General features: G+C 44.2%; 1 protein-coding gene across 2 annotated transcripts in view; it reads left to right on the plus strand.

Annotated features, from left to right (window-relative positions):
- The window catches only part of LOC138580191 (alpha-2-macroglobulin-like), a 574,708-nt gene that overhangs the window by 334,501 nt on the left and 226,080 nt on the right, over window positions 1-14,127 (plus strand). For both annotated transcript variants that reach the window (XM_069650528.1, XM_069650529.1), the window contains exon 12: window positions 6,950-7,049. In XM_069650528.1, the coding sequence (XP_069506629.1) occupies window positions 6,950-7,049 (100 nt within the window). The remainder of the gene's footprint in view (window positions 1-6,949; window positions 7,050-14,127) is intronic.

The raw sequence follows: 14,127 nt of genomic DNA on the forward strand, positions 1-14,127 counted from the left end.
TTGAGTGAATGTACTAGTCTGTCCCAGTATTTCCCTGAGTATGCATTGAGCTTACATGTTCTTAATTCCATTACTTGTTTTACTTTTTGAGTGAAAGGCCTAGTCTGTCCCAGTATCTCCCTGAATAAGCATTGAGCTTACATGTTCTAAATTCCGTGAACTGTTTGGCCTTTTGAGTGAATGTCCTAGCATGTCCCAGTATCTCCCAGAGTAAGCATTGAGCTTACATGTTCTTAATGCCATTAACTGTTTGGCCTTTTGAGTGAATGTCCTAGTCTGTCCCAGTATCTCCCTGAGTAAGCACTGAGCTTACATGTTCTTAATTCCATGAACTGTTTGGCCTTTTGAGTGCATGGCCTAGTCTGTCCCAGTATCTCCCTGAGTAAGCATTGAGCTTACATGTTTTAATTCCATGAGCTGTTTGGCCTTTTGAGTGAATGTTCTAGTCTGTCCCAGTATCTCCCTGAGTACGCATTGAGCTTGCATGTTCTTAATTCCGTTACTTGTTTTGCTTTTTGAGTGAATGGCCTAGTCTGTCCCAGTATCTCCCAGAGTAAGCATTGAGCTTACATGTTCTTAATTCCATGAACTGTTTGGCCTTTTGAGTGAATGTCCTAGTCTGTCCCAGTTTTTCCCTGAGTATGCATTGAGCTTACATGTTCTTAATTCCATTACTTGTTTTGCTTTTTGAGTGAAAGGCCTAGTCTGTCCCAGTATCTCCCTGAGCAAGCATTGAGCTTACATGTTCTTAATTCCATGAACTGTTTGGCCTTTTGAGTGAATGTCCTAGCATGTCCCAGTATCTCCCAGAGTAAGCATTGAGCTTACATGTTCTTAATTCCATTAACTGTTTGGCCTTTTGAGTGAATGTCCTAGTCTGTCCCAGTATTTCCCCGAGTATGCATTGAGCTTACATGTTCTTAATTCCATTACTTGTTTTGCTTTTTGAGTGAATGGCCTAGTCTGTCCCAGTATCTCCCTGAGTAAGCATTGAGCTTACATGTTCTTAATTCCATGAACTGTTTGGCCTTTTGAGTGAATGTCCTAGCATGTCCCAGTATCTCCCAGAGTAAGCATTGAGCTTACATGTTCTTAATTCCATGAACTGTTTGGCCTTTTGAGTGAATGTCCTAGTCTGTCCCAGTATTTCACTGAGTATGCATTGAGTTTACATGTTCTTAATTCCATTACTTGTTTTGCTTTTTGAGTGAAAGGCCTAGTCTGTCCCAGAATCTCACTGAGTAAGCATTGAGCTTACATGTTCTTAATTCCATGAACTGTTTGGCCTTTTGAGTGAATGTCCTAGCATGTCCCAGTATCTCCCAGAGTAAGCATTGAGCTTAAATGTTCTTAATTCCTTGAACTGTTTGGCCTTTTGAGTGAATGTCCTAGTCTGTCCCAGTATCTCCCTGAGTAAGCATTGAGCTTACATGTTCTTAATTCCATTACTTGTTTTGCTTTTTGAGTGAAAGGCCTAGTCTGTCCCAGTATCTCCCTGAGTAAGCATTGAGCTTACATGTTCTTAATTCCATGAACTGTTTGGCCTTTTGAGTGAATGTCCTAGCATGTCCCAGTATCTCCCAGACTAAGCATTGAGCTTACATGTTCTTAATTCCATGAACTGTTTGGCCTTTTGAGTGAATGTCCTAGTCTGTCCCAGTGTTTCCCTGAGTATGCATTGAGTTTACATGTTCTTAATTCCATTACTTGTTTTGCTTTTTGAGTGAATGGCCTAGTCTATCCCAGTATCTCCCTGAGTAAGCATTGAGCTTACATGTTGTAATTCCATGAACTGTTTGGCCTTTTGAGTGAATGTCCTAGCATGTCCCAGTATCTCCCAGAGTAAGCATTGAGCTTACATGTTCTTAATTCCATTACTTGTTTTGCTTTTTGAGTGAATGGCCTAGTCTGTCCACAGTATGTCCCTTAGTAAGCATTGAGCTTACATGTTCTTAATTCCATGAACTGTTTGGCCTTTTGAGTGAATGTCCTAGTCTGTCCCGGTATCTCCCTGAGTAAGCATTGAGCTTACATGTTCCTAATTCCATGAACTGTTTGGCCTTTTGAGTGCATGGCCTAGTCTGTCCCAGTATCTCCCTGAGTAAGCATTGAGCTTACATGTTCTTAATTCCATGAAATGTTTGGCCTTTTGAGTGAATGTTCTAGTCTGTCCCAGTATCTCCCTGAGTAAGCATTGAGCATACATGTTCTTAATTCCATTACTTGTTTTGCTTTTTGAGTGAAAGGCCTAGTCTGTCCCAGTATCTCCCTGAGTCAGCATTGAGCTTACATGTTCTTAATTCCATGAACTGTTTGGCCTTTTGAGTGAATGTCCTAGCATGTCCCAGTATCTCCCAGAGTAAGCATTGAGCTTACATGTTCTTAATTCCATGAACTGTTTGGCCTTTTGAGTGAATGTCCTAGTCTGTCCCAGTATCTCCCTGAGTAAGCATTGAGCTTACATGTTCTGAATTCCATGAACTGTTTGGCCTTTTGAGTGCATGGCCTAGTCTGTCCCAGTATCTCCCTGAGTAAGCATTGAGCTTACATGTTCTTAATTCCATTAACTGTTTGGCCTTTTGAGTGAATGTTCTAGTCTGTCCCAGTATCTCCCTGAGTAAGCATTGATCTTACATGTTCTTAATTCCATTACTTGTTTTGCTTTTTGAGTGAATGGCCTTGTCTGTCCCAGTATCTCCCAGAGTAAGCATTGAGCTTACATGTTCTTAATTCCATGAACTGTTTGGCCTTTTCAGTGAATGTCCTAGTCTGTCCCAGTATCTCCCTGAGTAAGCATTGAGCTTACATGTTCTTAATTCCATTACTTGTTTTGCTTTTTGAGTGAAAGGCCTAGTCTGTCCCAGTATCTCCCTGAGTAAGCATTGAGCTTACATGTTCTTAATTCCATGAACTGTTTGGCCTTTTGAGTGAATGTCCTAGCATGTCCCAGTATCTCCCAGACTAAGCATTGAGCTTACATGTTCTTAATTCCATGAACTGTTTGGCCTTTTGAGTGAATGTCCTAGCATGTCCCAGTATCTCCCAGAGTAAGCATTGAGCTTACATGTTCTTAATTCCATGAACTGTTTGGCCTTTTGAGTGCATGGCCTAGTCTGTCCCAGTATCTCCCTGAGTAAGCATTGAGCTTACATGTTCTTAATTCCATTATTTGTTTGGCCTTTTGAGTGAATGTTCTAGTCTGTCCCAGTATCTCCCTGAGTAAGCATTGATCTTACATGTTCTTAATTCCATTACTTGTTTTGCTTTTTGAGTGAATGGCCTAGTCTGTCCCAGTATCTCCCAGAGTAAGCATTGAGCTTACATGTTCTTAATTCCATGAACTGTTTGGCCTTTTGAGTGAATGTCCTAGTCTGTCCCAGTATCTCCCTGAGTAAGCATTGAGCTTACATGTTCTTAATTCCATTACTTGTTTTGCTTTTTGAGTGAATGGCCTAGTCTATCCCAGTATCTCCCTGAGTAAGCATTGAGCTTACATGTTGTAATTCCATGAACTGTTTGGCCTTTTGAGTGAATGTCCTAGCATGTCCCAGTATCTCCCAGAGTAAGCATTGAGCTTACATGTTCTTAATTCCATTACTTGTTTTGCTTTTTGAGTGAATGGCCTAGTCTGTCCACAGTATGTCCCTTAGTAAGCATTGAGTTTACATGTTCTTAATTCCATGAACTGTTTGGCCTTTTGAGTGAATGTCCTAGTCTGTCCCAGTATCTCCCTGAGTAAGCATTGAGCTTACATGTTCCTAATTCCATGAACTGTTTGGCCTTTTGAGTGCATGGCCTAGTCTGTCCCAGTATCTCCCTGAGTAAGCATTGAGCTTACATGTTCTTAATTCCATGAAATGTTTGGCCTTTTGAGTGAATGTTCTAGTCTGTCCCAGTATCTCCCTGAGTAAGCATTGAGCGTACATGTTCTTAATTCCATTACTTGTTTTGCTTTTTGAGTGAAAGGCCTAGTCTGTCCCAGTATCTCCCTGAGTAAGCATTGAGCTTACATGTTCTTAATTCCATGAACTGTTTGGCCTTTTGAGTGAATGTCCTAGTCTGTCCCGGTATTTCACCGAGTATTAATTGAGTTTACATGTTCTTAATTCCATTACTTGTTTTGCTTTTTGAGTGAAAGGCCTAGTCTGTCCCAGTATCTCCCTGAGTCAGCATTGAGCTTACATGTTCTTAATTCCATGAACTGTTTGGCCTTTTGAGTGAATGTCCTAGCATGTCCCAGTATCTCCCAGAGTAAGCATTGAGCTTACATGTTCTTAATTCCATGAACTGTTTGGCCTTTTGAGTGAATGTCCTAGTCTGTCCCAGTATCTCCCTGAGTAAGCATTGAGCTTACATGTTCTGAATTCCATGAACTGTTTGGCCTTTTGAGTGCATGGCCTAGTCTGTCCCAGTATCTCCCTGAGTAAGCATTGAGCTTACATGTTCTTAATTCCATTAACTGTTTGGCCTTTTGAGTGAAAGTTCTAGTCTGTCCCAGTATCTCCCTGAGTAAGCATTGATCTTACATGTTCTTAATTCCATTACTTGTTTTGCTTTTTGAGTGAATGGCCTAGTCTGTCCCAGTATCTCCCAGAGTAAGCATTGAGCTTACATGTTTTTAATTCCATGAACTGTTTGGCCTTTTCAGTGAATGTCCTAGTCTGTCCCAGTATCTCCCTGAGCAAGCATTGAGCTTACATGTTCTTAATTCCATTACTTGTTTTGCTTTTTGAGTGAAAGGCCTAGTCTGTCCCAGTATCTCCCTGAGTAAGCATTGAGCTTACATGTTCTTAATTCCATGAACTGTTTGGCCTTTTGAGTGAATGTCCTAGCATGTCCCAGTATCTCCCAGACTAAGCATTGAGCTTACATGTTCTTAATTCCATGAACTGTTTGGCCTTTTGAGTGAATGTCCTAGTCTGTCCCAGTGTTTCCCTGAGTATGCATTGAGTTTACATGTTCTTAATTCCATTACTTGTTTTGCTTTTTGAGTGAATGGCCTAGTCTATCCCAGTATCTCCCTGAGTAAGCATTGAGCTTACATGTTGTAATTCCATGAACTGTTTGGCCTTTTGAGTGAATGTCCTAGCATGTCCCAGTATCTCCCAGAGTAAGCATTGAGCTTACATGTTCTTAATTCCATTACTTGTTTTGCTTTTTGAGTGAATGGCCTAGTCTGTCCACAGTATGTCCCTTAGTAAGCATTGAGCTTACATGTTCTTAATTCCATGAACTGTTTGGCCTTTTGAGTGAATGCCCTAGTCTGTCCCAGTATCTCCCTGAGTAAGCATTGGGCTCGGTCCACACCATCAGAGGGTGAATCAAGCAAACATTTGAGGAGCCTCTAGTTTTGTCTCTGTGAGTTCTCCCTGATGAGGCTGTTGGGAAACGATTCCATCACTGTACTTCTCATTCTCTCGTCATTCGGCCTTTCAGCCCGCCAAATGAATTGTTTGACACTTGTTCGCTTCCATGCGTCCAGGTGCAAGGATGTATACCACTGTTATTTTATAATGGGGCCAAATGTGATGTTTGTAGGAAAAGCCTGTAACTAATGTTGCACCCCTCCTAATGCCCTCTCCTAAGCCCTTATATGGTTCAAGATTCTGCTCCCATCTACAGGACTCCTTATCCTTCTCAGATCATAATGCTGCTCATCCTGCTGCCATCCGTGGCTTTCTGTCCTGCTTCCCTCACACAAGTCCTTCTTCCATTTCTATTGCTCTGAATCCCGTCCTGCCGTGTCCCCATTGACTCCACCTCAAATGGTAGACCTCATGAATACTTCTCCTTCTCTAGACCTCTTAGAGTTCATCCCCCATGGCCCACTGCCCTGCTTCGGTCGGCCATGACCCACTGCCCTGCTTCTGTCCCCCATAAACCCTTGTCCTGCTTCCATCCCCGTAACACCTTGTCTGTGGCCGTACCCAGGACAGTGAGGCTCATTATGAGTTTGCGGGTATTCCAGCAGTAAATCTGCCGGAAATACCGGCAAACGGAATTACCAATGCCGCCAGTTGGTCAGGCGGTATTACCAATGGTGGTATTACCTCCAGCGGTAACACCAACAGATTACAGGGGGTGGTTTAGTTGTGTAAATCCACATTTTATGGAGTCCATGAGTCACCATTGGGGATTTTGCCAGTATTACCTCTGCCGGTATTACTGGATGGTAATACCACTGAGTTTGGTGGTGCGTGAAAAATTGAGGTAAACAGAATTACCTCCACTTTTTTTCTGCACCGCCAAACTCGTAATGAGCCCATGACTGCTTGTCTAGCTACCATCCCTAATTTATCTCCCTGATCCCTTTCCTGACATCTTGTGTCACTGACTTGCATGAGTGTCAATCCTACCCCCTCCTGAATCCTTCCCATTGCCTTTCTTTCTGCCTCTCTTCCCAGCTCTTTCTCCGTTACCTGTGCATCCTTCACATTTTCAACCAAACTCCATTGTATCCCTTTCTTCTTGCCTCTTTTTCCCCACTTGAAACCTTTCCATCAACTCCCTGTTTTTCCGCTTTTGCTCAGTTTTACTATGACTCCCTTGTGCATGTTTCCTGGCTCCCTGCTTCCTTTTTCTGTTACACCTGCCAACCGTTTTGATCTTTCCCTCTAGTTCCCAGCGTGCCGCCTTGCCATTTACCTCCATGTCCTGTTATGTTTTCCCCTACCCTTTACACTCCTCTCCTGATCTATTATCCCTACCTTCCCATCCTGCTCTATTTCCCCAACTTTTCTGCCTTGCTCCATTACCCTCTACCTACATGTCTTGCTCCCATGCCCATTGACGTCTTCGTGAGGGGGTAGGAGAGGGGGTTGCATTGTGTTGCTACTTGACCCAGAGTGGCTCCTCCGCCTCAGCTATGTTCAGTTTTTCTGATACAACCTACTGTGTATATTGCACCATTGAGGCCTCATTCCGTGTCTTCTGTTTGTGTCTCTTTTAGTGTGGGCCAACCTTATGAGGTTCTACTCATGGAAGGGGTGTTTTACCACCTGGTCCAGTTACTACCCGTTCTCTGACTCCGGAACCGGCTGCAACTTCTGGTAAGATTCAGTGGGTAGCTAGACTGATTCATTTTCACCTCGCCAACAGAAGGATGCCACCAAAGAGGAGGAAACCCATGGAGAAGGTGCATCCCATGTACAGGAGAAGACCGCCAGAGAATAAGCATTCTATAAGGCAAACACACCAGAGGTTCACGCCACTGACAGCAGAATGTGTCCAGAGCGGGGGAGGTGGAAACCACAGGGAATGAACCCTCTAGATTCAACTCACTGACAGCCACAGAGGAGGAATTCCAGAAGGAATGCCTTTCTGGGACTGGACTCAGTAGCAAATACACAACTGAGATTCACCCTAACAGCAGACTTCCACCAGACAAGTAGGAACTCAATTGTCAGTACACACCGAGATTCACTACACTGTTGGCAGAAGACTGTCAGAGGTGTAATACACACCCACAATTCACCACACTGCCCAGATGCATAAGATATGGTGGCTTTTTTTCAACAAGTATTGTCAAAGCAGTAGTTTTGGGATTTTAAATTGTTTATTGCATTTTACATGTATAGGTAAGAATACATCAAATGCTTTACACACTTGAGTTCTACTCACCCTATAATTCCAAACATCTGTGCAAGTTAGTATTTGCAGATGCATAACAACACTAATAGACTTCGTAGAACAACTCTTCATTTCAGTGAAGGGAACTATTTTTACTATGTGTGTTCCATGTCAGCAAACATTAATTTGACGACATTTTTTCTCGACATTTTAAAGTAAGTATGGTGATTTTCTGGTAAGCTACTTCTCACACCATCTGTCACACAGCTGAGTGATACCAACAAAGAGACACAACACAGAAAGTAGCTTTCAAAAAGGTGTATATATGATATTCTACCAGTCTCTTGGCAAAAGGTAACTCAGGCCAGCTCCTAAATAAGCAAAATAGAGTCTCGGTTTCAGTCTCTTGTGAAGATTGCTGCTGTTTCTGGCCACTCTGTCTCTTAGGTCACAACCTCCTGTAGTTCTATGGCACTCCTTAGTGGGTTGAGCGGTTAGGGTGGGGCAGCATGGATGGGTGAGTTTAGGGTAGTGTTAGTGTCGCCGGGGTAGAGTAAGGCTCCAGAGGGGTAGAGTGGGTGGGGTAGAGTGTGTTGGGGTGGGCTAGTCTGGGGTAGCGTAGTGTGTAATGCGGTAGAGTTGGTTGGGATTGCACTGGATAGGGTTTATAGGGGGGTAGATGGGGATGAGTTTGGACATAGTAGTGTGAGTTGGGGTAGTGTGGGTGGGGTGGAGTAGGTTTAGAGTAGTGGGGTAGGGGCAGAGTAGAGTGGGTCAGGGTAGAGAGGGTGAGATGCGGGTAGACTATGTAGGGTTCTGTTGGATAAGGTGGGATTGGAGCTGGTGGGAGTACAATGGGGAGGTGGGAGTAGAATGGGGGAGGTGGAATTACATTGGGTTGACTAGGCTGAGTATGGTGTCGATGTATCATTTTTATTTAATTTATCTATAATGCGCACAATTGACCCAGAGGCATGATGGTGCAAACCAGACAAACGGCACCAAAATAAACAACATAGAACATAAAATGGTGTACCAAAGAGTCTATGAAAAGACAGTCCCTAGTAACAGCTAAAGCAATTTAGTCAGCTCCTTAAAATAGCTTAGTTCATAACAATGTTCAATCTGAAGTGCAGTAGATTGGTTGTTTTAGAGTGGGTGGGGTAGAGAGGGTTGGGGCAGAGTGGGTGGGGTAGATAGCGATTGAGTAGAGTGGGTGGGGTAAAGCATGTGGTGTGAGGGTAGAGGTGAGTGAGCGGTACAATGAGTGGGTGAAGAGAGGATGGCCAAAGTGGATAGGGCTAATTAGGGTGGTGCTAGGATAAAAAGGGGGTTGGTATGAGGGGGGGGGTAGAGTGAATAGAGTAGATAGTCTTTTGTATGATAGTTGGTGGGGTGGGGTAAAGTGGCTAGAGTTAATGGGACAGGATGAGTTGGGGTAGAGTGTGATGAAGTAGGGGAAGGTGTGGTGGGGCAGGCATAGAGAGGATGGGCATGGTGTGAGTGGGTTAAAGTGAATGGGGCAGTGGGGTCAGGGGAGAGTGCATAGGGGTTGAGTGGGTAGGCATAACTTGCATGGTGTGGGGCAGAGTGGAGTGAGGTATGGTTAGAGTCTTTGTGGATTGTATGGGATTAAGGGAAGCAGAGTGGGGTGTGGTAATAGTGGAGTACGAGGGTAGAAAAATGTAGTAGTGTAGAGTAGTCCTTGGAGTACATGACTGTTGTTAGAGTAGGTGGTGTGAGACCTGGGAGAGGATGGAATGGACAGGATAAGGTTGGGTAGGTGGAGGTTTTGGAAGAGTGGGTGGACATAGAATGTGGCGATGATAGGGTGGTGTTGGGTGGGGAAGGTTAGGTCACAGTGAGTTTCGGTGAAGTGGGTCATGTAGAGTGCAGATCAGGTTGGTGGGGGTAGTGGGATGGAGTGAAGTGAGGTGGTCTAGGCATACATTGGGATGGGATGTGGGAGGAATAGAAAGGGTAGTGGGGGTCAGGAGGTCAGTGTAGTGGGTGGGGTAGAGTAAGGTGGGGACAGAGTTATGGTAGGGTGGGTAGAGTGGTCCATAGTGGGTTAAAGTTGGTGTGGGGTAGGTAGAGTAGTCGGGTGGAGTAGGGTGGAATAGAGTGGGTTATTGCAGAGGTAGAGTATGGTGATGTGGGGTAGAATGTGTGGGATAGAGTTAGGTGGGTGTAGTGGGGTAGAATTGGAGCTGTGGCCAAGCATATAGTGATGTTGGGTAAGTTTCAGTGTAGATGTGTGGGGTTGAATATTGGTGCGGGGTAAAGTAGTGGATTGGGGTATAGTAGTGAGTTGGTGTGGCATAGTAGGTGGAATAGATTAGTGGATGGAGTAGTGCAGCATGGTAGAGTGGTGGGATGTTGTAGAGAAGTAGTAGTAGAGCGTGCAGGGTAGAGTGGATTAAAGTGGGGTGATGTTAGGCAGAGTGGGTGGATTAGAGGGTGATCAGGTAGAGGAAAGGAATACAGTAAAGTAGCATGGTGTGGGTAGAATGGGGTTAGGCGGGATTCTGGGGGTGAGGGTAGAGTGGGTGGGGTTATGTTAGGTATAGTCATAGAATGGGTAAAGTAGTGAGGTGAATAGAGTAGTATGGGTAGAGTATTGGGTTGCAAATATAGGGTGGAGCAGAGGGGTGGGGTAGAATACTTTGATAGGGTAAACTGTGGGGTGGTTTACAGTGGTGAGGTGTTACTAGTGTTGTGGGAAAGTGGATTAGAGTATTGGGGTGGGAAGGGATAGTAAGGTAGAGTAGGCTAGCTATATAAGTGGTTAGAGTAGCGGGCTAAGGTCAGAGTGGAGTGTTTTGGGGTAGAGTCAGGTGGGGTGTGCATAGAATATGCAGGGTGGTGTAGGGTGGGATTAGAGTGGGGAGGTGGGATTAGAGTGGGGTGAGGTGGGTGTAGGTTTATGGTACAGTGGGATGTAGTAGAGTGAGATTGGGTTGATAGGGTTAGTTTAGTAAGTAGTGGTAGAGCAGGGTGGGGTGCCATGTGTTGAGTTTGGGTAGAGTAGTAGAATGGGGTACATTGGTGAGCTAGAGTGGAGGGGCTAAGGTAAAGGGGAAGAGTGGGGGATAGCATAGTGGGGTAGAGGTAGAGCGGGTAGGATAGATATGGGTGGGGTTAGGGGTAAAGTTGGGTAGTGATATTACGGGGTGGGGTACGGTTGGGTAGACTGGGAGTAGATTAGGTGGGTAAAATTATGTGGGGTAGGCAGGCATTTAGTGGTGTTGCATAGGGTTAGGGCTGTGGTGGTGTGGGGTACCACCAAAATGAGCAAAGGCCAAATGGAGCAGACTGGGCAATTGCTGGGGCTGCTTGCCATTCGGCGCTGCACTACGGTTCTGCTGTGGGAGCAAGTGTGGGGGAGCCTTACAGAAAATAGCAGCCCATGTAGTTGTTGAGTTGCTGCCGGGCACTGCTCCTGAACGATTCTGTTTGGCAGGATGAAAGAAGAGAGCAGTAGCTGAACGAGCCATGCATGTGCTAGGGCTGGAAACCATCATGTGTTTCTGCAAGGGCAGACAAAGAAGGAAGAACGTTGGATCACTGCACTTGCTCCCTGACATAAAAGCTCGGCCACCTAGCTTCATGGGTCGAGCTCCTGATTGGGAGAAGTATGGTTAAACAAGCCACCTTCGGTTTATATGGTGGAAAATAAGAAGAAAAAAACATTTAGCAGTACAGCAAATTCATGCCACATCTTTGCCAGTTACCATTCTAATCAGACATTGTTCTTCCTAACTCACCTTTCTACTCTGTACCAGTATATTCAGGGATCCATTGGTGCTGCTACAGAATGTGCCGAATTAGATAAAGTGGGTCTGCCAATTAGTGAACACATTGACGTACATGACTCTAAATCCTTCAGCATTCCTGATGAATAAAAACAGGAATAGTCAGTCAATCAATTATTTATTTCTGCCAAGCCATAAAACAAATCTACATAAACTGCAAAACATCACAAAATATCTTAAAACAACATTGCATGTGCAGAGTGGGCGCATAAACGCACATCTGAATTTATACAGAATGGTATCAAAACTCTAATTGAAAGGACTATTAAAATAATATTATAAACATTGAAATTAAGATTCATTTCTGCAGTTGGGTCCAGCCATATTCACAGTTGATTCGGAGGTAAAGTCTTTCTATTGTACTAACCTGGTATATTCTTCCTACATCACTACAGATATAAAGTGCATTGCACATTATAACATTGTCCATCAAGGCCTAATTACAGTACCGCGATTCCCTCAGCAAGTGGGACCTGGCCGGGATTCGACTCTAATGGGGCTATACATTTGGCCAAGCAGGTAGTAGAGTAAGCACGAACTGAGATTGGAAGCAAAGGAAGGTCTGCTTCCATTAATCATGGTACATGTTCATAACGGGATCACAGACAATTACACTGCAACCCATTGTTCAAACCAAGACTAATTAGTTCGCCATTGCATGCATCTTAATCTTTTCTCCCAGGCAATTGAGCCCCAGATTCTTCAATATCGGAGTCAGTTAGTGGTTTGCAGAGGGGTGATACTTCAATGACGTTCCTGGTAGCATTGCTGTGAGCAAAGGTATCAGCCAGTGGGATCTTAGTGATGTATACTGGGAACAAAGCAAAATAAGGTGTATTCATGTTTCATTTTGGGGTTCTCTGTCATTTCATTGAGGGTCGTAATTTCGATGTTTTTTCACGAGTATTTGTTAACGAAAAAAACTCATCGGAATTGTGTTCTTTTTATTTTGGGGGATTCCCCCCAAGAACCCCATTCCCCATTATTTTTAAATATTCCCGAAACCCTATATTTTTCGATTAGTTTATTTATTTAAAAATACTCGTTAAAAAAAAACATCGAAATAACGACCGTCGATGAAAGGACGTTGTACCCATTTTGGTATTTGCAATAACAACATTTAGCTGAATGGAGAATCCCTCAATTATGCGCCTGTGCACCAAGAGGCAAAACTCCCAAACGCATTTTAATCAAAAGAGTGAGCACGCCAAGGTCATATCTATGGAGACATGCCTCATAAGCACCTCTCTCACTGGTACGCGCCATTTCGTTCATAACGCATAGCTCGTATGCCCCCTTCAGTATGGCTTTTGCCTGGGCGCTAAGGTAACGAGGCTTGTATCAGAGATCGGGTAAATTCAACTTGCACAGAATATATGTTTTACTCATTTTAACCGGAGCAGACACCCAGCCCCTGGTAATTTCAGAAACTCGTCTAATGAATCTGCGTAATCTTTAAAATGGTGGCTATTCCAGACTCTCGGCCATAGGGACAGGTACTACATGAAGGAAACAGTATTCCAGTGATGACATCCCTGTTGGGCTCTTCTGACTGAAAACTTGCTCGGACGCAGGGAGTTGCTTCCTTTGAAATATTGTGTTCCTTTTGGGGATGTCAGTGCTCCGGCACCATATGTTACATGTATGTCATGCTACTGGGATCTATACTGCCCGCTGCTGCTATTCGCATGGTCTCCAGGCGCTCTGGAGGATCTGAAAGGCAGAGGAGACAGGGTGTTGGTTAGGCGGGTTCGGCGGGAAAGAGAGAGAAGGGAGAAGACCTGTTTAACTGTTGCTGTGTTTAGAAACTGGGGCAACTGTGCGGGTGTGATTTTTTTAGGTGAGTATTGATTTGTCGTTTTGTTTCCAGATGGGGGGCCTCCAGTGTTTGACTTTTCAGGTTGACTGGTGAGGTTTACGAGTTGATTCGAGAGATGTAGAGTTTTTAATCGTTTAGACGGGGCTCGGGGTGGAGGGGTGTTATCTGGCCATTTGTTTTGGTGCATTAAGTCAGAAGTGGCATGCGAGGGTGGGAGATTGTTTGGGGGGTTCATAGGGATAACTAAATGTGAAACACAATAGGGAACAATATAGAAAACAATGCCATGATGTGCTTTCTATGGGACACCTAGATGTAACAAAATAGGGCACAAATATCAAGCAGTGTGTGTCCTGGGGGATACCTAGATGTGAAAGATGAGAGCACAATATGTAACCAGGCAATGCACTTTAAGGGGTGCCCGGATGTGAGCACCATAGAGCACACTATACAGTGATGCGTCTTCCTAGGTTTACCCAGCATGGAAACCTAACTGAGTGCAATAAAAGACACTGCAATGCTCTTCCTTAGGAGTACGTTAATGGGAACGCAGTAGAGAGCAATGTAGAATCAGTGTAATGCCCAGATATGAATACCATTGAAACACAGTGCAAAGATGCTGGCGTTGTTTCAGAATAATAATAATAATAATTTAGCATTTATATAGTGCTACAAACCCTCAGGCATCTGAGCAGTGCTTAATTTACCCACGGTGTGTGGTGCTCATTTATCGACCTCGGAAGGATGAAGGGCTGAGTTTGGCCCTGCCGGGATTCGAACCTGTGTCAGCAAGCTCTGTACATATGTCAAAGCAAGCACTCTACTCGCTGTGCTATGTGTAATGACTGAATCCAAATAAAAACACACTTCTTGTTTATCAAAGGCTTAAAGCGAGGGGAAAAAAAGAAATCAAGATAAAAAACT

This window comes from Ambystoma mexicanum, chromosome 3p (assembly GCF_040938575.1).
Source record: "Ambystoma mexicanum isolate Mex_15411 chromosome 3p, UKY_AmexF1_1, whole genome shotgun sequence".
NCBI classification, from domain to species: domain Eukaryota; kingdom Metazoa; phylum Chordata; class Amphibia; order Caudata; family Ambystomatidae; genus Ambystoma; species Ambystoma mexicanum.